The sequence below is a fragment of the Scyliorhinus canicula genome, chromosome 18, assembly GCF_902713615.1.
Source record: "Scyliorhinus canicula chromosome 18, sScyCan1.1, whole genome shotgun sequence".
Taxonomy (NCBI): Eukaryota; Metazoa; Chordata; class Chondrichthyes; order Carcharhiniformes; family Scyliorhinidae; genus Scyliorhinus; species Scyliorhinus canicula.
Window position 1 is genome coordinate 77,885,733 of NC_052163.1, and position 25,737 is coordinate 77,911,469.

Consider the following 25,737-nt stretch of genomic DNA (forward strand, 5'->3'; position numbering starts at 1 on the left):
GGGTCCAGAGGAGGTTCACAAGAATGATCCCTGGAATAAAGAGCTTGTCATATGAGGGGCAGTTGAGGACTCTGGGTCTGTATTCATTGGAGTTCAGAAGGATGAGGAGGGATCTTATTGAAACTTACAGGATACTGCGAGGCCAGGATAGAGTGAATGTAGAGGATGTTTCCATGAGTAGGAAATACTAGAACCCGAGGGCACAGCCTCAGACTGAAGGGACGATCCTTTAAAACTGAGATGAGGAGGAATTTCTTCAGCCAGAGGTGGTGAATCTGTGGAACGCATTGCTGCAGAAGGCTGTGGAGGCTAAGTCACCGAGAGATGGACAGGTTCTTGATTAATAAGGGAATCAGGGGTTATGGGGAGAAGGCAGGAGAATGGGGATGACAAAAATATCAGCCATGATTGAATGGTGGAGCAGACTTGATGGGCCGAATGGCCTAATTCTGCTCCTATGTCTTATGGTATGATGGGCTGAATGGACTCTTTCTGTGCTTTCTGTGTGGTTCTATGATTGGAAATTATTTGAGTGCACATAGGTTCAGTGATGTGGTAAAGTCACCAATCTGCAGGGCAGGATAGAGAGCCTCAGTAAATGTTTGCTCCTGGAAGGTGTGTGCCAGAGTGAGCTTCCTGTCAGACACACTGTAAAACAAGATTGTTCCAGCCTCAAAATCCACGTACACTCCCACCCTGGAAATATCCCCCACAGTCAGCTTGGTGTCGTTGTCATCATGAAGAGCCAAGACAGAGCCCACCAGTGAGTAGAGACACCATGACTTGCAGTTCCTCCCCAGTAAACACTCGGTCCCCTTGCCCCTGCGGCTGATGCTCCTGTAACAAAGCCCGACTTTCCACACTCCGCTGTCGCCCACTATTTCCACCTCCCAGTAGAAGCGGCCGGCCTTCACTCCCTCTGTACACAGTAGCTGCTGGCAGCAATCAAATCGCTCCGTGTTCTTGGGTAGCAGCTGCCTTTTGGGCGATAGAGTCAGAGTCCTATTACCGTCAGACAGGATGAACTGGGCATGGGCCGTGTCCAGATCCGGGGTCAGCCTCTGTCCATCTGTGAATAGAAGGAAATGTGTTACTGCTTTCTGCCATTCTGTCCCTGGGAGAGAGACCGTGGATATGTTTTTTTGTATTTGTTCATGGGATGTGGGCATCGCAGGCTGTGCCAGCATTTATTGCCCATCCCTAATTGCACCTGAGGCGGCAGTTAAGAGTCAACTACATTGCTGTGGGTCTGACCAGGTAAAGGTGGCAGATTTCCCTCCTTAAAGGACATTAGTGAAGAAGGTGGGTTTTTACAAAAATCAACAATGGTTTCCTGGTTATCATTAGACTTTTAATTCCAGATAAGTTATTGAGTTTTTAAATTCTATCACCTGCCATGGTGGGATTCAAACCCGGGTCTCCAGATCATCACCCTGGGTCTCTGGATTACTAGTCCAGTGACAATACCACTATGCCAGCGCCTACCCTCAAACAAGCTGGAGTGAACTAATCCTGCACTACGATGGGATAATTCAATCATATTTATTGATGGTATTTATATTCCTCCTGAGCTTCTTCCCTTCTTTCCTCATCCCAATCTATCAAGGTAATAGGCTCAGCAAGCCTCTCCTTAAATGCGTCTGTACTGCTCGCCTTCTTGTAATGTGTTCCACATTCTCGCCATATTCTGGCAAAAGACGTGTCTTCTGAATTTCCTATAGGGTTTCTTCGGGTCTATCTTATATCGATGGCCTCTCATTATGCTCTTCCCCCAGAAGAGAAAACATTCTCTCTGTATCCACTCTATCAAAACATTTAATCATTTCATAGACCTCAATTATACTGGGTGCTGGCTTAGCTCAGCTGGCTGGACAGCTGGTTCATGACACAGAGCTTGGCCAACAGCTCGGACTCAATTCCCGGCTGAGGTTATCCATGAAGGCCCCGCCTTCTCAACCTTGCCCCTCACCTGAGGTGTGGTGATCCTCAGGTTAAATCACCGCCAGTCAGCTCTTCCCCTCAAAGGGGAAAGGAGCCTATGGTCATCTGGGACTATGGTGACTCCACTATTACATCACCCCACAGACTTCATTTTTCAAGAGAACAGAGATCCAGCCTGCCAAACCTTTCCTGGTCGAAATAACCTTCCACACTCTGGTAGATCCTTTCAGCACTCTCTCCAGTTTTGCTACACCTTTCTTCTAAATTTTTTAAAACATATTTGTTCAGATATGGGTGTCACTGGCTGGGCCAGCGTTTATTGCCTGTCCCTAGATGTGCAGTCCAAAGATGTGCAGGTTAGGTGGATTAGCCATACTAAATTGCCCTTAGTGTCCAAAATTTCCCTTAGTGTTGGGTGGGGTTACTGAGTTATGGGGATAGGGTGGACGTGTGGGGTTGGGTAGTGTGCTCTTTCCAAGAGCCGGTGCAGACTTGATGGGCTGAATGGCCTCCTTCTGTACTGTAAATTCTATGAAATCTCTAATTGAGGTGGTGTTGAGCTGCCTTCTTGAACCGCTATAGTCCACATGGTGTCGGCACAGTGCTGTTAGGGAGGGGGTTCCAGGGAGACCAGAATCTGTTAGACAACATACTGCTCTAACTGTAGTCAAATTAAGTCTCAACGTAATTTTTGTTTCACCCCTTCACTTTTGTATCCCTCTAGAAACAAGTTCTAGTGCTTGTTTTTAATGGCCTTATCAACCTGTGTCACTTTTACTGTATTTTTGAATTTCCAGATCCTATTGCCGCTTTTGAAATCATGCTGACTATTCATTATTGTATACTTAGTTTTCCTTTGTCTCCTTTATAGGAAATGCATTATTTTCCCTGCCAGCTGTCATCAGATGGACTGTATGCAGAACAGTACTTTTCACTCGGTACACAACAATAATAACAATCTTTATTTTTGCCACAAGTAGGCTTACATTAACACTACAATGAAGTTACTGCGAAAGTCCCCTAGTTGCCACACTCCGGTGCCTGTTCGGGTACACCAAGGGAGAATTCAGAATGTCCAATTCACCTCACAAGCAGGTCTGCTGAGGCTTGTGGGAGGAAACCGGAGCAATAAATCTAAATCTAATCTAAATCAAATCATCAGCTTATTTAGTTTATAATTCTCTGTGTTTTAGCAACTCCAGCCAATATAATTCCTTGCAGGAAATGAATAATCACAGATGAAATTTGTTTGTCTCCACAAATTCAGCGATTTTGATAAAGGACAATTTGCTCATCCAGTTGTCTTCACTTTGTTTGTAGCTTCCACTCTGGTGAGTGCGATCTACCGGCCGTGTCGCATCCCCATTCGCAACAGGGGCGCAACGTGGTCGGTAGATGACGGGAGATCCCTTTTCCGGATTTATTTGGCCTGCCATGTCTCGTGAGATCTAACGGGATCTTGCGAGATGTCGTGATCTGAATCCCGCCCTTTCTGCGGGATCAGTATTTGGCATATCTGCATATTAGATTGAGTAGCTAGTCCCACTCTAATATGCAGCTCACCTGATCTTCCCGAGGTGTTGGGATCTAACCTCTTTGCCTCAGCGACCTTAGGCGAGCACTATTCAGTACTGGTCCCAACAAAAGGGGACCAGGTGGAATGGCACGGGGGGGGGGGGGGGGGGGGGCGGGTCTCATAGGGGGCTTGGAGGCCCCCCAGGTGGTTACCCTCAGAAGGGTGGAACCCTAGCACTTCTGATGCCACCTGGACACCTTGGCGCTGCCAGCCTGTCATCCTGGTAGTGCCACCTGGGCACTGCCATGATGCCCAGATGGGTTGGCAAGGTCAATTCCAGACTGGCAGTGCCAATGTGTCAGGTTATAATCATGACTATGCTGGGGATCGGCGCTCCCCTGCCCGTATTAGGTTAGATGCTGGGGGGCCCCAGGATTCCCTTATAGGTGAGTTGGGGCTTTGGGGCATCTAGAGGATACCTCAGGGTGATCGAGAGATCGGTGGTTCCTCAGGGCAGAAAATGAGACTAAGTGTGGCCTTGGCAGGTCGTTCCCCACGGAATCCCTGGATTGCAACCAAGTCCTGTTCAATGCCGTGGTATTTCTCGGTGCTTGCAATTTGGTTAGATCGTGCCTTTAGCTCAACGTACCATTCCTACAAGGAGCTTGCAGATCATGTTGCCATGTTACATTCACATTCTGAATATTGGGCAGTATCACTCTTTCTTTTTCTCCTGTTGTTTCACTTAACATAGTTTTCTGGACTCATATTTTGCTTTAGATTCCTTCTTTCCAGGTGCACAAACAAAAGTCTCACCAATCTTTCTCTTCCCCACACCAGGGATCTGTCCCATCTCTCTACCTTGCATTACCGCCAATGATTCAATGTCTTCCTTGTTCTTGGCGAACAGAACTGGACACAATTGTGGTCCCACCAGAGCACAGTGGATTATAACTTCAAATTTTACAATACAGAAGGGGGTCATTTGGCCCATTGTGGCCTGCCCACTCTTTGCAAATACTATCCAATTATTTCTACTCGCCTGGTCAATACCTGCAGCTCTGCAGATGTTTGTGCAGTTCAAGAGTCCACTGCCTTTGGTGATTGTTGCTCTGTAACAGTCGGTCATGTTTAACAACTATGTGATCATGACGTCTGGGTACCTTAAATCTATTTCAAAGGCATAGGTAAAGGATTTAGCCCCACGAGTCTAGATGGATTAGACAGCTTCCTCCTGTGCCCCAGTCACTCTATATTGTAACTCATGTGGTTCGATATTAGCATCATTGTTCATTTTGACATATTCATGACATGGACTTGGGTATAGGCAGCATACATTCAAAATCAGCAGATGGGATGGGTCTGGTAAACACTAAAGTGAATAGTTTCAAAAGGAATTGGATATAGACTTGAAACGGAAACATTTGCAGCGCTCTGGGGAATGGGACTAAGTGAATGGCATGAAGAGCTAGCATAGGCATGATGGGTTGAATGGCATCCTGAGGTGCTGAAAGCTCCCGTTATTACAAAAACAAGGCAACGCATGACCACTCATTTCATCCTACTTACACAAAGAGATCAATCTATCTCTGTCCCTTTTCACCTTGGAAACCAGCTCGAAATTCTTCTGTGTGTGATTCTTTATCCTATCCAGTTTTATTTTATCCAGGCAAGGCCCGGGATGAGAGGAGGTCAATGGTTCTGATGCATTCTTTATCCTGAAACATAAACACAACTTATTCAAATGAAATGAAATGAAAATGAAATGAAAATCGCTTATTGTCACGAGTAAGCTTCAATGAAGTTACTGTGTAAAGCCCCTGTGAAAAAATGAATAATGATCAACAAGATTGGCCATGATAAAATTGCCCTTACTGTCCAAAATTGCCCTTAGTGTTGGGTGGGGTTACTGGGTTATTGGGATAGGGTGGAGGTGTTGAACTTGGGTAGGGTGCTCTTTCCAAGAGCCGGTGCAGACTCGATGGGCGGAATGGCCTCCTTCTTCACTGTAAATTCTATGATAATTCTATGATAAAAGACCTACTGGTTAAAGAGACCTATACCACAGGTATGATGTATTTTACATCACAATATATAATCTCACAGGAGAGGCGAAAAACCAGATTAAAAACCAGTGTGGGGGTAAAAATATAGGAAAATGCAATCTGTCCCTATTGTAGTCAATTAGGAACTCCGAAAAGGTGAGTCAAAAGTAGTTTATTTCCTACTCACAGCTGGGAAATACAGCAACTAAGCAACAGTCCAAGTCCCATTTGGGACCATCTTAGATGCCGGCTCCGTCCTGGGGCGTCTTTTATCTTGGGGAATTAACAAGCCCGCTGTTGGGCCTCTGCCTCTTACTCCACGAGCCCCACGGGGCGATCAATCGGGTTGTCCCCTTGAGTCTCGTGAGGGTTATACCAATCCCCTTAGGTTACTCATGAAGGCCCACCTTTTCAATCTTGTCCCTCGCCTGAGGTGTGCTGATCCTCAGGTTAAATCACCACCAGTCAGCTCTCCCCCTCAAAGGGGAAAGAGGCCTATGGTCATCTGGACTATGGCGACTTTATACTTTTACAATACCAATCCTCCTCAGGCAAATGAACATAGTTCAGGAGATCACTCTAGTCATGATAGTTTTCTGCTGTGCCTACCTTTTATTGGTGATATGGTGCACTGGCAAGTGGGTGAAGCCTGGATTATCAGGTATTGTTCTTCCTTTCCTCATTACTGACTTTTGTAGAGTGGCTTCAATGGCGTCTGAAATATTCCAAAGAGCTTCATGGAAATTCATTGGATATAAGGAGATACAGGGAGGAGCGGCATGGTGGTGCATTTGTTAGCACTGCTACCTACGACGCTGAGGACCCAGGTTTGATCCCGGCCCCGGGTCACTAAATGTATGGAGTTTGCACATTCTACCCAGACTCTGTGGGTTTCACCCCCATAACCTAAAGATGCGCAGGTTAGGTGAATTGGCCACGCTAAATTGCCCCTTAATTGGGAAAAAAAAATGGTTGGGCACTCTAAATGTATTTTTAAAAAATGAGATACAAGGAGGTGACAAAATGCTTGGTCAAAGACATAGAGGATTTAACAAGCTTCTTTAAGGAGCAGAGTGAGGAAGAAAGGATGAGAGAAGGAATTCCCAAGCTTAGGTTGAGGCAGCTGAAGATAAGGGTCACCAATAATGAGGTGAAGGAAATTGAGGGAGAAGCTAGAATTGGAGAAGCGCAGAGAGAGCTAGGAGAATTTTAGGGTTGACAGAGCTTACATAGATAGGGAGGACTGAGATGAAGGAATTTGAACACAAGGCCAATAAATCTAAATCTGAGGCGTCATCTAAGACAGCACAGGGTGACGGGCAGCAAGATGGTGAGGATGTTCCAGGGAGCCGGATGGTTGGGGTGACAGTACTGGGGATCTGGTGTGTTGGTGGAGTGTGGTTAGTCAATGATGGTCCTTGGTTTTGGAGTATATGAAATAGAAATTAGGAAGCACGAAGGAATGTCAGGATTTGGAAAGATTGAAACAGCAGGATCAGAATGATGCCTTTGCACTGTGGAAATGGTGGAAGAGGAGTGAATGATGGTGTTATGATGGAGACCCTGCCCACGTTACACAGGAGGGCTTCATAGAGCTTCCTGCTCCTCCTCTGGATGATCAATGGAGTGCCGTGCTATGCCGCGACAAACTATTCCCAAGGACATGCCCGTGTTGATGCACAGTTTGGCGGCACGTTAGCACAATGGTTAGCACTGCTGCTTCACAGTGCCAGGGTCCCAGGTTCGATTCCCGGCTTGGGTCACTGTCTGTGCGGAGTCTGCACGTTCTCCCCGTGTCTTTGTGGGTTTCCACCGGGTGCTCCGGTTTCCTCCCAAAAGGCGTGTTGTTAGACAATTTGGACATTCTGAATTCTCCCTCCGTGTACCCGAAGAGGCGCCGGAATGTGGCGACTAGGGACTTTACAGAGTAACTTCATTGCAGTGTTAATGTAAGCCTACTTGTGACAATAAAGATTATTATTAAAATATGACTGAATGATGTAACAGGCCGGAGGGGCTGAATGGTACACCCCTGTTCTTTTCTTCTGATGCCACCTACCCCTAAATCACTGCGCAATTGGTGGGTGGATCAACTTGAGGTGTGGCAACATTAGGTGGGGGTGGCATTGTGAATGGTGCCACTGGGTGTGGGAGTATAGGGAGTGGGAGACATGTGTGAAAATCAGTTCACTCTGTTTAAAACGCACAAGTGGACTCGGTGTAGGTAGATTTTAAACAATTATTCCCTTTAATGGCTGTAGGTGGTAGACTGTAATAGATGAGATCATGTGATCTGAACTAAAACAGCGCACTGCCAAAGTGCTGACTATATTTCTGTTGCTAGGAAACCGCAGACCCTGTGAACATATTTCATAACAGCTCACTAGAAACCTTCCGTGCATTACACCGTCTCCTTACTGAGATATGAAACCCAAAGGGATGCCATATAACACACCATGGCCAGAACTTTACACTTTACACTTCCCCCATCCCTCAGCCGGTTCTGGACAGTAGAGGTGGGGGGGGGGGGGGGGGGGGTGCATGAAATTGCATGGACGGGATTCTCTCTGGTTTTATACTCACCCCAACCTGGTAGAGATTTTATGCTGGGACTCAGACAGAAAGTCCTCCCTTGCCGCAATTAAGGCCCTCAAAATGATCACTTCTGCCTTTTCCTGCCCAGCCTCAATTATGAGACTGACAGGTGGATAACAGCTCGGGGGAGGTATTTGGATCTTGGGGAGGTAGGGAAGGGTGGATGCCTTCATCAAAAGTCCTCTTCTGAGTGGAAGCCCCTCCCCTTCAGGCCTGGTGAGCTCCCACTTCCACTCCCTAGCTTATACCCCAAGACCCCAATCATGCCCCCTCGTGGGGGCATTCCAGGCGTTCCCTACCCTCCCCGCCCTGGGAATCCTGCTACTTACCTTGTCCTCCAGTTGCTGGGACTTAGTTCCAGACAGCTCCCTGTAGTGCCTCTTCCGGCCACTGCAGTGCTGTGCCTGGAGGGACTGGAGAGCTGCCAGCCAATCTGATTGACAAGCAACTCTCCACAGCGGGACTGCCTCCTGGATGAGGGACGGAGGTCCTGTCTTATGCCAATCAACGCTCGTAATATGGCATGAGGCTGCTGGAGCCAGTGGGGATGTGTTCCCTGCCAACCCTCCAGATAACGGAGTTCCAGCCCAGCCCAGCTCTCCAGCACCCTGAAAATTCAGGCCCATAGCCAAAACACTCTTTTGCACGATTATATAGAACGGTCTATCCTGAATCCCAGTATCTTAATTTCCTGAAGTATTGGCCAGTAAAGGAATGAGCAATATAGATGAGGAGAAAGGAATTTTGGGGCAGCACGGTAGCATTGTGGATAGCACAACTGCTTCACAGCTCCAGGGTCCCAGGTTCGATTCCGGCTTGGGTCACTGTCTGTGCGGAGTCTGCACATCCTCCCCGTGTGTGCGTGGATTTCCTCCGGGTGCTCCGGTTTCCTCCCACAGTCCAAAGATGTGCAGGTTAGGTGGATTGGCCCTGATAAATTGCCCTTAGTGTCCAAAATTGCCCTTAGTGTTGGGTGGGGTTACTGGGTTATGGGATAGGGTGGCGGTGTTGACCTTGGGTAGGGTGCTCTTTCCAAGAGCCAGTGCAGACTCGATGGGCCGAATGGCCTCCTTCTGCACTGTAAATTCTATGAAACCTCCCAAGATATATGTTGGTAGTCAGAACAAACATGAATAGAAAAAGGATTTGAATAGGGTTGCCAACTATGATTAAATGTAGTCCTGGATGTTTCATCACATGACTTGCTCCCCACATTCTAGTCATCAGTCGGCCCCACATCCAGCCCTTGTGATGTACGGTCTTCCTTCGTCAATCGGAAAGCAAAAAGACTCTTTACACAATTGGATGATGCTTGACTGTCAGCCAAACAGCCTTTTATGCTCCATTGTAAATCTGTTTTTATCTGATAAAAGAAATGTTCAAAGACAATAACAAAAGAAAAAAATCAAGTCTGGCTGATGTTTCTCCAGGTTTGCACACATCAGTGTCCTGGAGATTGATGTTAAATCCCAGGAGACCCCAGGCCAATCTGGAAGGGATGGTAAATCATCTGAATAATGGATAGGAATTCCCACTAAACATAGGAATTTGTTCCATTTTAAAGCACAGCACGAGCATTGTAACATTTTAAACGTGAAGAATTCAAGAAACCTATTGCAGCTGTCTCAGAAAATCTTACAGTGGACTAGGCCTCAAACAGATCTTATAGGTCCCTTATTTCCCTGTCCATAGAGGGCCGAATGCTTGTTTCAGGTGTGAACTTGACAGTCGGCACATCAATATTACTGTTTTTACCAGTATGATGGGCCTGTCATTTCCAATTAATGTATGCTTCCTGCCTGCCATATAGGCCATTTTAGCAGCTGATGTACCAGGCCCTGCATGGACAGATCTCCAGATTCAAGACTAAATCCAGGCATGAATAGACCCCAGAATGTCAATGAAGAAGCTAAAGTAGAACTGTGATTAAGGATTCAAAAATTGATCATCACACAGAGGAGAGCTTTGATTCTCAAGTAGTGGTGTGTATGTATTTAACACTGAATATGTGAAAATAAGAAATCAAACCCAATAATGACTCAATTATTCAGAACTGAAGTCTGCTAAGTGCCAGAGCCAAATCAAAGATAAATATTGTAAGGCTATTAATGTCAGGCTTTGTCTGCATATTTAAATAAATTATGTTAATATTATTGCCACTTACCTGGTTACCACTGAATTGAAGCCCTGTAAAAAAAAGACTGAATATGTAAATTTACAGGTTATAAAATCAGGGGCTGCAATCCTTGAAAACACATCAAAAATTCATGCAAGAAAGCAGATAAGTTTTTATTTATGATAGATATGTCCTCGATCACAGAATGCAAGCTGTAGATCGGAATTGCATTTCCCCCATGAGCCTGTCTTCCCACAACAGAAGCATTTACTCCATTCCAAGTATACGTCACAGTTCTGTTGTGACACGTTAATACCTCCTGTGAGGGTACTGAGTCTGCAGAATTGGCGTTTTACAATAGCAGACTTGGATGAGCATTCTACAGTAAGACATGGTTTAGCAACTGATTTACTAATACTCAACCACCCACGGTTGATGGGTCCGCCACTTAGAATGGCAGTAATATACTTATTCTGAGTATTTCTGAAATATCCTCATCAACATTTTCTCCATTGATCTACCCTCTCTAGTCTTGTATCCCAGTTCCTTTCTGAAGAGATGCTAATGATAGAATCCTGACAGTGCAGAAGGAGGCCATTCGGCCCATCGAGTCTGCACCAGCCTTCTGAAAGAGTATCCTATCTCGGCCCACTCCTCGCCCTATCCCTGTAACCCCATAATCTCACGTAAACTTTGGACACTAAGTGGCCATTATAGGATGGCCAATCTACCCAAATTCACTACCTCTAAGAAAATAAATTCTTCCTCAAATTCTGTGTCTTAAATGGGCGACCCCTTTGTCATGGGAGTGTCCCTTTAAGAAATGTTTAGTCTTATCACATGGCTTCAGTGATGTCATTGTGTGGGTGGAGCTGGGCTGTGGCTCTGAGTTTTACGTTCGCTTTAGTTTGAGGCTTGCTTGTGGCTCTGAGTTTTTGCTTTCGTTTTCACATTTGGCTACTGGATGCAGACAGAGAAGTCTTGTCCTGTCTCCCTATCCTCATTTTAGAAGCTGTTTCCAGATTGCTTGATAACTTGAAAAGAAATAATGAAAATGAAATAAAAAATGAAATGAAATGAAATGAAATAATAGCTTTCTGGAAGGAATTCAAACCTGCTGTTTTGGAAAGAAAACAAGAGCATACAGGTCTTGAATGCTGTGTGCTGGGCCACACCTTTGAAAAGGGGGTACTAGTTTATGGGATCTTGTTATTAAATTGGAACAGCTGAAGGGGGAAATTTATTAAAGGTGATACATAAATTACTGTAGCTGCGTGGGGTATTTATGTTTGCAGTTGATAAAATGCATATTGTGTGTGTTTATAAAAATATTAACTGAATTTGTAGAATAAAGCTTGTTTTTGATTAAAAGTGCTGAAGGCCTCTGTTGAATAACTCCTGAAAGGCAGGCCCTTGTGCTCATCGGAACCAAATTAATAAACAGTTGTAGGTCAGGTGAACTCCATGATATACTTTGGAGTTTTCTAAACCTTGGCCCATAACACCTTACTTTGAGATTATACCCTCTGGTCATAGGCTCTCCCATAAGGAGAAACAATCTCTCAGCGTCTAGCCTGTCAAGTCCCCCGAGAATCCTATATGTCTCAATAAGGTTGCCTCTCATTTTTCTAAACGCCAATGAGTACAGGTCCAACCTTCTCAACCTCTCCTCATAAGAAAATCCCTCCATCCCCAGGATCAATCTGTGAACCTTCTCTGGACTGCCTCCAATGTCAGTCTATCTTTCCTTAGATAAGGCAGGTTTTTTAAGCTTCAGCTGACCAGGGCTGGATCAGATAATGTTGCATCCTTGCATTGAGCCAGCGATAATAGTTTTCCACTGACAGGCAGGTCTGATAGTGTCTTCTCATATGATATGAGATGTCTTGCACCTAATCTGACTACACTGGCTGTTGATTTCACTCTACCGAGCCTCCTGAGAGCAGTGGGTTATTCAAACCTTCCCAAATCACAATGATGCCATTGAGTGCATTATGGCTCCGACATGTCTTGGAGCTTCTTCCTGCACAATTGTTTCACCAAAGTAAGATGTGCACAACTCTGTCCAGTGCTCGTATATGTGAAGGGACCAGATGGGTCCTGAACATCTCTGGTACCATCAAACACGTCTGGTATCCTTCCATTGGTCCTCAAATTTCAGGCTAACTCTGTACTGGTTTTATTGGGTTTTTAAAATATTTGTAGCAAATACTTAGTAAACTTTACGGCAATTAAGAGATGGTGGTATTGTGATAATAGCACAGGACCAGCAATCCAGACTCCCAGCGTCTGGGGGACATGGGTTTAAATATCACCACCGCAGTGGGGGGGGGGGGGGGGGGGGGGGGGGGGGGGGGGGATTAAACTCAATTAATAAAGTCGGGAAGTGTCAGTAATGGTGACCATGAAACTATCATCAAATTTTGTAAAAACCCATCTGGTTCACTGATGTCCTTTAGGAAAGGAAATCTGCCATCCTTACCTGGTCTGGCCTACATGTAACCCCAGACGCACAGTGGTTGACTCTGAAATACTGGCTGAATTGGCCGAGTCAGTCACTCAGTTCAATGACAATTAGGGATGGGTAACAAATGCTGGCCTTGCCAGAGATGACTACTTTGTATCAAAGATTAAAGAATACTATTCTGTCACTTGTTTTATTCCCATAGCTGACCTTTGATACTTAATTCCAGTGACCCTGGGCAACTAACACTAACATATGTGCAGAACACTGTGGATCATACATCCAGGTTTATTGGACATTGGCTGCTAATTGAAATGATGCCATGTGATCTGTTATGCAAGCTAACATAGAGAGCGGTAGAGGCAGGATCACTGACTCTATTTAAGGCAGAGGTTCATCAAGAATCGAAGGGTATTGAGGAAAGTGGTGTTCAGGCCACAGTCAGATCGGCCATGATCTTAATGAATGGCAGACTTGTTTCGAGGGGCCAAATGGTCCTATTCCTACTCCTAATTTGTATGTTCATGTTGCCATGGATCTGCTAGTAAGAGCAGTAAAGTGAATTTAACAAGGCAGCATGGGATGCAATCTGCCCAGCAATACGTCTGCCCAGAAACAGGTAAAAATCTGCCCAGTAACATCAGTAATACAATTGTAACAAGGCATAGTGGGAAGCGATCTGCCCAGCAACAGGCCTGCCCAGCAACAGGTAGAAATCTGTCCTGTACCAGCAGTAACAGTAGGCGGCAGGGTGGCGCAGTGCTTAGCACTACTGCCACACGCCGCTGAGGACCCGAGTTCGATCCTGTCTCTTGGTCACTGTCAGTGTGGAGTTCGCACTTTCTCCCCATGCCTGCATGACTCTCCACAAGCCAAAGCTGTGTAGGATAGGTGGATTGGCCACACTAAAATTGCCCCTTAATTGGAAAAAAATTAAAAAAGCAATACAATTGTAACAAGGATAGGTGCTCAGCAACAGGAATCTGTTTAGTGACAGCAGGAGCCAGCATTCAAAAGGCATGATGAGATGTGATTTTCCCAGCAACAATATTAGCAGGAATCCAGAACAATGATATAATTGCCGATACCCTCAGGAGCAGAAGGACCAGTTTACACTAATGGCGAGGGAGGTCAGTTTTACATCTAACAGCCTACCAGGCCAATTCACAATCTAACAGCCAGGAAGCTAGGCTAGCGTCTAAGTCCAAGAGCCGAGGTAATACAGAAACTGTCATAAAGGCAGTTTAAATATCTAGGCTGAACCAGGAAAAGATGTTTCCTAGCCTTGACTAATAGGCCTATATGGTGTGGTAACTGTAATCTGGATTTGACATAGATTTATTTAATTTGGATGTTGTTTGGGGAAAGGGGAAGTCTTAAGAAGTTCAGAGATCGTAGATATATATCGGAACAAGGGTGTGTTTAGTTATTCATAGTCTTGTAGTCCTGTTTGTGTGTTTTTGTCTTTCCTTTAAATTAATAAATAGTCTTTAATAATTGTTCTACGACGACTGGGCTTGTTATTCTAACTGGACTCCTCAAACCATTCCAAAATCAAAACTATACATCCTCAAGAATCGGTGTTTGAAGTTGGTACCTTTGTAGATACCATCAGCATGATACGTGACGATGTCAGAATGATCTCCGCCAAAATATTAATTCCAGTATTCCCTATAAACTTGCATAATATTTTTTTTGCTTTGTTCTTTCATGGAATGTGGGCATCACTGGTAAGGTCAGTAGTCTCCATCCCTAATTGCCCCTGAACTGAGTGGTTTGCTACGTCATTTCAGAGGGCAGCTAAGAGTCAACCACATTGCTGTGAGTTTGGAGTTACATGTAGGACAAACCGGGCAGGAGTGGCAGATTTCCTGACCTAAAAGACATTAATGAACTAGGTGGTTTTTTGTGATAAAAGGTTACTGAGATTAGCTTTAATTCCAGATTTATTAATTGAATTTAAATTCCACCCACTGCCGTGGTGGGATTAAAAATCATGTCTCCAGAGCATTGCCTTAGTCTCTGAATTACTAGACATTAACAATCAGTCTTCACCACCCCCATAAATGTGGCAAAATAGAGACAACAATGGTTTACACAATGTGATAGAACGATGTGGCAAATGTGGTCTCAGAGGAGACATGATAGAAGGGGAAGAGTGAGAAATGAAACCCTCCTTGGCTGTTACACTGGCAAAAAAGGGCAGTGCCTGAAAGCAGCAGGTACAGTAGAGAAAGGCATTAAATTTAGATTTATTTCTACATGTACCGAGGTACAGTGAAAAGTATTGTTCTTCGTACAGTCCAGGCAGATTGTTCCATGCATTAAAAAACATAGGAGATTCAATAAATATACTTTATGTGGCATTTATGTGACACAAAGATTAACCCGACCAAAATCGGATCGCTCATATAATGACTGAGTGGACCTGTACCTTCTGGCAATTTCCTATGGCAATTATAACAAACCTCATAGATTGACATCATTTGCATGGACAGTTCAAAATTAAGACTTGGGTTTTATTTATCCATCAGTATGAGGTAGGCAAAGGGATAGCAAAGGAAGTATAATCAGTGAGGTAATACAGGTTATGCAGAATGGTGGCACAGTGGTTAGCATTGCTGCCGCACAGCACCAAGTTTGAATCCAGCCTTGGGTCACGGTCTGTATTCTGTCTGCACATTCTTCCCACGTCTGTGTGTGTTTTCCTCTGGGTGCACCGGTTTCATCCCACAGTCCAAAGATGTGCAGGTTAGGTGGATTGGCCATGCTAAATTGCCCCAAGGTGTCCCAAAGGCTAGGTGGGGTTACACGGATAGGGCGGGGGATTGGGCCTAGTTTGGGTGCTCTTTCGGAGGGTCAGTGAAAACTGGATGGGTCGAATGGCCTCTTTCTGCACTGTAGTTGTTCTACCTAGGTGTTTATAATATGATAAATACAAAGAAACCAGAGGCAGTATCCCGATTGTGTGGCTTTGGCATCCTGGTTTGCTTCGTAAAACATTCCCATTTGTATCATAATATGTTTTTATACAGTCAAAGAAAATTCAAGCGTAGTCAAATTCTCATAATTAACAATCCCCGCTTCCCAAATCTTCAAGCCTATAAACCACAAGGGACTGTGAATTATCCTAATTGATTTAATTAGTGTCTATGTTGAGTTAATTAGGAGCTTCAAAAATGTTAACCCAGAAATTGTAAGTGAATGTCGTATCCTCGTTACACATGACTTTGCTGTTCTCCTGGCCAGTCTTATCCCATGGGCAAGGTTGCTCAGAGTCAACTGGAAATGTCTAGTTGGGCTGGAGGCCTCCCTCAGAGTTGGGAGCACTGCAACTACCTGGAGGTGGCCTCAGGACAAGAGGGCCATAGTGCTCCGGAGAGGTTTTGGGGCCATCCTGAATCTGGTTACAGCTGCTGGCTGACCTGAAGGGAGTGGCCTTTTATTATTCCAAGGGCGGGATTTTGAATGGGGGAGGGAGGGGTGGGAGAAGGATTGTATTGCTCCCCATCCACCCAGTAAAAAGGTTGGTTGCAAAGTGGCTGACTCAATAAACTAGGCGAGTGGAGGACATCAGTGCCGGAGGTAAAGGAAGCCCTGCCCTCATGAGCTGCCAACCAATCTCACTGCAGCATCGGAGGCAAGTCATGGGCATTACTGGGCCTACAAGGGAGGCTACATGAAGGAGTGTCATGGATAACAGGCTAAGGAAAGTCATGGTCTTGGGTGGGGAGGAATCGGGGACCTTACAGAAGAGGCGTTGAGTTTTGGGTGCCAAGGGAAAACACAGGGGTGGGGAGGTGCGGTGCGGTATGATCCTGGGTGGGAGGTGTCCTGGTGTACAGGGGTGCTCTTTTGGAGGGTTAGTGCAGACCTGATGGGCCAAATGGCCTCCTTCTGCATTGTAGGAGTTTTATGATTCTATGAAATGACCTGGAAATATATATATATATATATATTATATTTAAAGTGTCCAATTCTCTTTTTTCCAATTGAGGAGCAATTTAGTGTGGCCAATTCACCTACCTTGCGCACCTTTGGGTTGTGGAGGGGGGAAGGGGGAGGGGGGGGGGGGCACTTAGACACAGAGAGAATGTACAAACTCCACACGGACAATGACCCAGGGCAGGGATTGAACCCGGGTCCTCAGCGCTGTGAGGCTGCAGTGCTAACCACTGTGCCACCATGCTGCCTGTGACCCGGAAATCATAACTGACACCACAGTGTCACTGTCATCTTCTCAGCAGGAAGCCACGACTAGATCGGGAATCTGTGCTCCATTGTTGTGACTCAATTGCCTTGTAGGTGTGGTATCCACGGTGGGATCGTGGGGCTGTGCGGTCATCCCTGTAATGCCATCCTACTAAATGACTGTCACACGAAGCACGCTGGAGCTGAGGAACCTCACCGTTTCTGTGCAGTGGAGATATGTGGGCGGCTGAGGCAACAGTTCTCTTCTGTTACTTTCTTCCAGCTTGGAATGAAGGACGATCAGCAAACAATTCTGCAGCTCGCAACTGACTGTGTCATAAGCAGCAGATCAGCCAAGCAGTAGCATGCATGATGCAAATAGCGAGGTTAAGGAGGTGGCTCAGGGTTGACTCACTGTCTTGCTGGTATAAAGAAGTGAGTGGTGTTCGCTGATCAGAGACAGGCACTTAACTGGCAGGGGGTCCTGCTGCAGTACCAGGACTTGTTCACAGTCAGAGAATGCTGGCTGAGCCGATTTTAACCTCACTAATCCATGCAAATACATTGCTAGGTGTTGGGAAGACAAAAAAACAATCCTCGACCCAGATTTACTTGGTATAGGACAAACAGTTATACACACTGCTCAATGGAGAAAGACTGCAGTAAACTGCAACGCAGAGGGATTTAGGGATCCTTGTACATAAATCACAAAAATCCAACAAGCAAGTTCAGCAGGTAATAGGGAAGGCAAACGGCATGTTGGCCTTTATTTCAAAGTGAATGGAGTGTAAATATAGGGAGGTCTACAAGACACTAGTTAGACCAGGCCTGGAATACTGTAAACAGATTTGGTCCCCTTCTATAAGGAAAGATATACTGACATTGGAGGCAGTCCAGAGAAGTTAATTAGGTTGATCCCGGGTATGGAGCGAACTTCTAATGAAAGGTTGACTTGGTTGGGTCTGTACTCATTGGGGTTTAGAAGAATGAGAGGCGACCTTATTGAGACATATAGGATTCTCAGGGTGCTTGACAGGATTGATGCTGAGAGGATGTTTCCTCTTCTGGGAGAGTCTCGGACCAGAGGGCATAATCTCATAGTAAGGGGTCGTCCATTTAAGACAGAGATGAGGAGGAATTTCTTCTCTCAGGGGGTAGTGAATCTGTGGAATTCTTTACCACAGAGCGCTGTAGAGTCTGGATCATTAAGTATGATCAAGGTTGAAACAGACAGATTTTTCATCAGTAAGGGAATCAAGGGTTATGAGGATAAGGCGGGAAAGTGGAGTTTAGGGTTATATCAGATCAGTCGTGATCTTCATTTCTCCTCTTTCACTTGGCCGGACATCGTGACAAGCAACTGGGCTGAATAGCTACAAGGTTGAAATGTAGCCCTGGTGATGTACTCTCCCCCAATACTGCAGAATGGATAGGGTAGGATATTGACCAGAGTGGACTTTGCATATTGCAATGGAAACACAAATGTAATTAAACTTCATAGCCAGAGTCACCACGGAGTGTGTGGCCACTCCATGGAACCTGCAGCCCATGCTGACAAGAGTCATGGTCACAGCATCCTAGAGATACTTGGACTGCTCTTATAGAGGCTGCGACCTTTGGACTGGTTGGAGATTGGTTACAGACAACCTTGAGCCAGGGATTATAGAATTAAATTCCATACGTGGTGACTTGTCACCATCACATTCGAGACAAAAATAGCACACTGGTAATGTTACTAGCGAGTAATCCAGAGGGCTGGAGTAATAGTCCAGGGACAGGAGTTAAAATCACACCACTGTAGCTAGGGGAGGGGGTGGATTTAAATGCAATTTATTAAATAAGCAGAGAATAAAAAGTCGATCTCAGTAACGATATAAGTACTGTTGTCAAAACCCATTTCGTTCACTAAAGTCCTTCAAGGAAGGAGATCTGCCATCCTTACCTGGTCTGGCCTGCATGTGACTCCAGACCCACATGTGGTTGACTCTTAACTGCCCTCTGAAATGGCCTAGCAAGCTACTCAGTTCTATCAAACAGCTACAGAAAAATCATTCAAGAATAAAACCAGATAGAATACTTAGCATTAGTCTAGGAGCCAGGAATGGCAAAGACACATCCTGCGCAGTTGATCCTGCAAAATACTCCTCACTGACATCTGGGGACGTTTGCCAAAGATGATGGGCCTTGGCAACATCACATCTCTAGTGCTTAAAACTGGTGCTCGGGAATTAGCCATACCATCCAGCACAAACTAGCATGTACCCAAACATATGGAAAATTGTCCAGGTATTCCTTGTCTCCAAATCAAATCCAACTTGGCCAATTACAGCCCCACCAGTCTACTCTTGATCATTAGTAAAGTGACAGAAGGTGTTGTGAATGGTGTCAAGCAGCACTTACCTGCTGGTGTCATGGTTAACACAAAAGAATATTATGGTTGATGCAGACTACAAGGGCAAGTCATTGCAGGCGTTCATCAGGGTAGTGTCCAAGGCCCAACCATCTTGAGCTGCTTCACCAATGATCTTTCCTCCACCATAAGGTGAGAAGTCGGGATGTTTGCTGATAATTGCACAATGTTCAGTACAATTCGCGACTCGGCAGACACTGAAGCAGTCCATGTCCAAATGCAGCAAGACCTGGACAATATCCAGGATTGGGCTGATAAGTGGCAAGTAATATTTGCGCCACATAAGTGCTAGACAATGACCCTCTCCACAAGAGAGAATCAAACCGTCTCCCTATAACATTCAACGGCATTACCATCACAGAATCCCCCACTATCACCATTCCAGGGCTACTACTGACCAGAATTGAACTAGACTTGCCATATACATACTGTGGCTACAAGAGCAGTTTTGAGGCTATGAATCCTGCGGCGAGTAACTCACCTTCTGATTCCCAAAGTCTATCCATCACCTTCAAGACGTAGGTCAGGAGTGTGATGGAATACTCGCATGGAAACACCACTATCTCCAAGGTCCCCTCCAAGTTACTGACTATGCTGGCCTGGAAATATATCATGATGTGGAGATGACAGCGTTGGACTGGGGTGAGCACAGTAAGAAGTCTTACAACACCAGGTTAAGGTCCAACAGGTTTGTTTCAAACACGAGCTTTCGGAGCACTGCTCCTTCCTCAGGTGAATTCGTCACCATTATATCACCAAATATATCACCATTCCTTCATCGTTGCTGGGTAAACTTTCCTGGAACACCCTCCCTAACAACACTGTGGATGCACCTACACTACATGGACTGTTCAAGAAGGCATCTCACCATAACATTCTCATGGGAATTTAGGGGTGGGTAATAAAGGTTGGCCTCCCTTGCCTACGATGCCCATATCCCATAAATGAAAAAATATATCACTTACATCGCATAACATCTGAAGCACCTGCTTCAATGTAAGTTTAAAATTTTTTTTTCACATTTTCATCCAAATTTACACCCATCAACAATCACGGTAACAAATACAAAGTCAATCCCCTCGCCAACAATTCTTTAATCCCACCAACCCCCAAACAACCCTCAACAATTTTGATACAAATATCAAAGAAAAAGAATCAGGAATCCACCATCACCCCATACATAGTCACCAACAACATACACAGTCCAAACCCCCCCCCACCCCATCCCACCACCGCCCCCACAATGTTCAATGTCATCCAATTCTTGAAAATGCATAATAAACAAAGCCCGTGAATTGTAGAACTCTTCCAACCTTCCCCTCAACTCGAACTTCACTTTCTCGAGTGTTAAGAATTCCAGCAGATCCTCCCGCCACGCCAGAGCACAGGGAGGAGCAGCTGACCTCCACCCCTACAGGACCCGCCTTCGGGAAATCAATGAGGCGAAGGCAAAGACATCTGCCTCCGCACCCGCTTCCAAACCCGGCCAATCCGATACCCCGAATTGGCCTCCAGAGGACCCGGTTCGAGTTTCTTATGCACCACATTCGAAGACCTCCCTCCAAACCGTCCAGTTTTGGACAGGACCAAAACATATGAATGTGGTTTGTGGGGCCTCCACCGCAATGCTCATAAGTATGCTTTACCCCCTCAAAGAGTCGGCTCATCCTCGCTTTTGTGAGGTGCGCCCTATACACCACCTCCAGCTGCATCAGCCCCAACCTTCCGCACGAGGTTGAAGCATTCACCCTCCGGAGCACTTCACACCACAACCCCTCTTCCATGCCCTCCCCCAACTCTTCCCCCAACTTCGTCTTAAACCCCTCCAGCGATACCTTCTCTTCTCCCAGAATCACCCCATAAATTGCCGACACCACACCCCTCTCCACTTCCCCTGTTGTCAGCACCTCTTCCAATTAGAGAACCCCAACGAGCATCATGGAGTTCACCTGACCCACAACTTTTAATAGATTGTGGTATGGGGAGCACACGGCCCACTCTACAGGTGTGATACAGCAGAAATTGAAAAGTATCTTTTAAAGCAAAATAATGTTTATTCTATGAACCCAAGTTAACCTTTTTAAAACATACAGTGACCATCTTAGCAACCATTAATTCAAATACAGCCCCCAAAGAATACAACACTAAGTAATCCTTACTTTCCTTTTAACATCCATAAGACTTTAAAAAACCTTTTAACAGAAGCACATCAGGTTTAAATTAACTACTGAGAACAGTTATAACTCTGAATTGACCAAATGATCAAGAGATAGTCTTTACATGGCATAGAGAACAACATTACACATTCTGTGGTTGACTGCAGCTCCAATACTGAAACAAAACCAAAACAAATCACACACACCCAAGCTTTTCTCAAAGTGAAACTAAAAGCTGACAGACAGCCCAGCTCCACCCACACTCTGACATCACTGCAGTAATAAACACCCATTTCTTAAAGGTACACCCACGACATTTATTTTATAAAAAACACTCATTTCGTAAAGGTACTCTCACATGACAGGTGCTTCAATGTAAGCTTGATAATTATTCTACTGGCCTTGCTGTATCTTCACTTCTGCCCATGGGTCAAGTTTTCATTTCCCAGGAATCTTTCTCCCTTCAAATAAAGACGCCAATGATGACTGCCTTAAAAACAGGCCTTGTAGTTGCTTGGGAAGCAAACATTGATCTGTGCCATTATGGGCTGCTAGTTGCATATCAGTGACATATTGCTGGTCAAAGGCCTATCTTGTCAATAAAGGGCATAATAATGTGTACAGTGGCCCAAAAGGACTCTTGGAAACCAAGCAAATGGTCTATCGTACCCTTGCTGATGAGCGGTTATGTGGGGGAGTTGTTGGCTGTGGGTAATTCATCTATGAGTTCTTTCCACATTTTTGGACAGCAAACTTGTTAATGCTGCAGATATCAGCAATACGAGACTAGAGAACCCTGGACACAATAACAGCTAGTGGCAATGGCTTTGAGCAAGTGTTGTTGTGCTTGCAGGTCTGCAAAGCACATTTGCTTCACAGCTCCAGGGTCCCAGGTTCGATTCCCAGCTTGGGTCACTGTCTGTGCGGAGTCCGCATGTTCTCCCCGTGTGTGCGTGGGTTTCCTCCAGGTGCTCCGGTTTCCTCCCACAGTCCAAAGATGTGCAGGTTAGGTGGATTAGCCATGATAAATTGCCCTTAGTGTCCAAAATTGCCCTTCATATTGGGTGGGGTTACTGGGTTATGGGGATAGAGTGGGGGTGTGGGCTTGGGTGGTGTGCTCTTTCCAAGAGCCGGTGCAGACTCGATGGGCCGAATGGCCTCCTTCTGCACTGTAAATTCTATGTCAATGTCTATCTCCGACACACCTTCGTCTCTTCGACCTAGCCTCCTACATTGTGAACACAGCACAGCTTGAAACACATTATCAACTTATCCTGCGCAAATTTAATATAAATAACTACTTACACAGGAGTAAATCTGATTGTGTATCTTTTATAAAATAAAGATTAGCCTGTAAACATGTTGTATGAGCTGTATAAACATTACCCAAATATAAATCGCACATTACCTGTATAAAGGCAAGCTTTTCTTTTTTCTGTGAAAGGCCAGCGAGATTGACTAGACACATCTCAAAGAATTTAATTTCCTTTTCTAGTTTTTGGATGTGGCTGTCAATTGCTGTTGTCACACGGTTCTGCTCCTTATCCAGACATAGGCAAACATCTCGCTCTTCATTTTCAATATGTTTCTTCAATGCATCATATTTTTCCTTCACTTCTCTCTTTGTCTCTGTTATCAGATTCTTAGGAGATGGGTTAGCTTTGGTTATTCATTATTTAATCATGCCTTGTACATGTCACATTACACACCACTTTAACACTAAAACTAAAATTGAGATCACTAGACTATTGAAAGAATGAAGTGTATATACTGGGTTTTATCCTTTCCTCTTCCAAAATAAGCAACATGCCGGCATACTCTATTGCCATGTTCAGATAGCCACTGTTGGTGGGCAATTTGACTATAATGGTCCAATACAGTCATTGTTGAGTTAATGCACCAGTTCTCAGGATGAATTGTCAAGTAGAATTTGCTACAATATGACTAATTAAAAATGTAATTTTGGTAGCATTGGTGTCAAGGACAACAGCATCCATTTTGTGTCTTTGACACAGCGTAACGTCCAGAGCACACTTTACAGGGGCGGAAGGAAAAATAAGCAGTGAGCCAAATTAGGAGCGGTAAGGAAGGAGAAGCAAATTCCTGGTCAAAAGAGGTGGGTCACAAAGGAGGTGGGAGGGGAAGGGGCTTCGAAAGGGAATTTCACCAAAGCGTGATCGTGGTGTCAAAATGCATGCTGTCGCTTTTGAGGTGATAGGTGGGGAGGATGTACTGAGGTCAGAGGCAGGGGAAGGGAGATTTTAGGATGGGTAATGGGGTTAGGAGAGAGGGAGGAGGCAGGACCTTTTTAAGATTTAAACACAAAGAGGAGATTTGAAAATCTTATGCATTATTTGAGGTTGGCAAAATGAGATGAGTGGGATTTGGTATGAGATAGGATAGGAGGAAGAGGTCGTGGGGAGGAGAGGAAGTTGGAGCACAGGAGTAATCCATAGAGTCCCTCCAGTACAGAAGGAGGCCCTTTGAGTCTACACTGACCCTCTCAAAGAATACCGTACCTAGGTCCAATCCTCCGCCCTATCTCTGTAACCCCACGTAACCTTTTGGACACTAAAAGGCAATTTTAGCATGGCCAATCCGTCTTTGGACTGTGGGAGGAAACCGGAGCACCTGGAGGAAACCCACGCAGACACGGGGAGAAAGTGCAAACTCCACACAGTCACCCAAGGCCAGAATTGAACCCAGGTCCCTGGCGCTGTGAGGCAGCAGTGCTAACCACTGTGCCACCATGCTGCCCTATGAGGAAGTGCTAAAGGTCTGGATATCTAATAGGAGGAGGTGAATGTGGAGGGTGAGTGATGTTATGGAGGGCAGAACTAGTCAGTCTTTGTGATGGAGAAGAAATAGGACAGGAAAGCTCCGGTTTGGGCTGAACATCAAGCTGATGTTGCGAATGGACTGGTTCACACCCAGGTGGGGCCAGAGTCAATGGCAACGGTTTCGGGTCTTGCATCAGGGGTTTGAATTTTCTTTATATTTGCCTGACTGACTCTCCAGCTCCTCCACATGTGGGACTTTCAGGAATGTTTTGACTGGAGGGCGAGGCCAAGGGATCGAGCATCAGAAAAAAACGATCTCCACAGAAAAAACAAAATGAATGAGATCCTCACAATTGCTGAGAGGCGATAACAGGGGGGGGGGGGGGGTGTTTAGGAAAGTGGGGAAGTGGGGAGGTTATTTGTGTCAATTAACTGAGCTGAAGTAAATGACAATGAGAAGGGTTTATCTGAGAAACTGGAGAGTTCAAACCCACCTGAGTGTTTCTCTTCTGAGTGTGAAGATCACAGAGGGAAGTCTGAATTGAAGCAACATTTTGCTGTATGGTCTTCAGCTTGTCTTGTAAATTAGCCTAGCATAACAGACATGGAACCACCGTTAGTCTGACCGACCAAGGGAGCAATGCAGGGGTCGAGCCAGGTTACTGACACACACTTACCCTCAGCTCCCTCTCCCCTTCACTGATGCTGCCACAGCGATGGTCCTTGTGTCTCCCGATCAGAGTGCAGAGGGTGCACACGCACACTTTATCATCCTTGCAGTAAATGTCCAGCAGCCTCTCGTGTTCCGAGCAGCGCCACACAGAGGGGTCTGTGGATGTGTCCACCAGGGGGTGGTTTTTGAAGACCCCGTTGCCCGTGTGCAGCCTCAGGTGAAGGGGGCACATGGAGGCTTCACATTTCAGGCAGGTCTTCACGGCTGCCTGCTGTGTGCGGATGCAGTAGCTGCACAGGACCCCAGTCTGAGCTCTCTCCAGGGCCAGGAAGCCGCCAGCCACCTTGGCCACCTGGAAGTTTCTCTGCACAGGGGGCTGGGTCCGCTCCCCAGCTCGACACTCGGGGCAGCTGGGAGGGTCAGAGCCCGGCCCCAATTCCTCAAGGCAGGAGCGGCAGAAGCTGTGCTTGCAGGCGAGGGTGACTGGATCGCTGTACAACTGCAGGCAGATGGAGCAGGTGAACTCCTCGTCTAACCATTGCTGAGAGGCAGCAGTTGCCATGGCTGAGCCCGGAATAGCAAAGGGGAAAGTATCACCCACAATGTTACACAGCGCCTCGGTCACATTGAAACATCTGAAACGCCGGCTTGAATCTCAGCAATGTGTTCGAGGGCAAGGCAGCGATTGGCTTCTTGCGCTGATGAATAATAAATGCAAGCAACCTTTCAAAAAAAAAGAGCAACTTTCAGATGGAGGAAAACACTTTCATAGCCATTAACTTGCAGATTTCCTCTCTTAGCTTGCTGATGCGCAGAAGCAGGTTTAACTCCTTCCAGACCAAATCCTGAG

The 25,737-nt window shown here is 45.6% G+C and overlaps 1 protein-coding gene across 1 annotated transcript; it reads right to left on the minus strand.

Moving 5' to 3' along the window:
* Nucleotides 1–370: 370 nt before the first annotated feature.
* Nucleotides 371–25,737, minus strand: LOC119953750 (E3 ubiquitin/ISG15 ligase TRIM25-like). The gene is made up of 6 exons (XM_038778333.1): nt 24,892–25,737; nt 24,709–24,804; nt 22,843–23,076; nt 10,262–10,284; nt 5,027–5,175; nt 371–1,069 (listed from the first exon to the last, which is right to left on the minus strand). Exons 1-6 carry the CDS (start codon nt 25,447–25,449, stop codon nt 525–527), a joined length of 1,605 nt encoding a protein of 534 aa, XP_038634261.1. The 5' UTR covers nt 25,450–25,737; the 3' UTR covers nt 371–524.

Bases quoted from the DNA above. Each gene is read 5' to 3' on its own strand.
- LOC119953750 (XM_038778333.1), bottom strand. From the start codon at position 25,449: ATGGCAACTGCTGCCTCTCAGCAATGGTTAGACGAGGAGTTCACCTGC. The intron at 24,805-24,891 runs GTAAGTGTGTGT...CTGTTATGCTAG, and splicing joins AAGGGGAGAGGGAGCTGAGG to GCTAATTTACAAGACAAGCT. The intron at 5,176-10,261 runs GTAAGTGGCAAT...TTTATGTTTCAG, and splicing joins TTCAATTCAGTGGTAACCAG to GATAAAGAATGCATCAGAAC.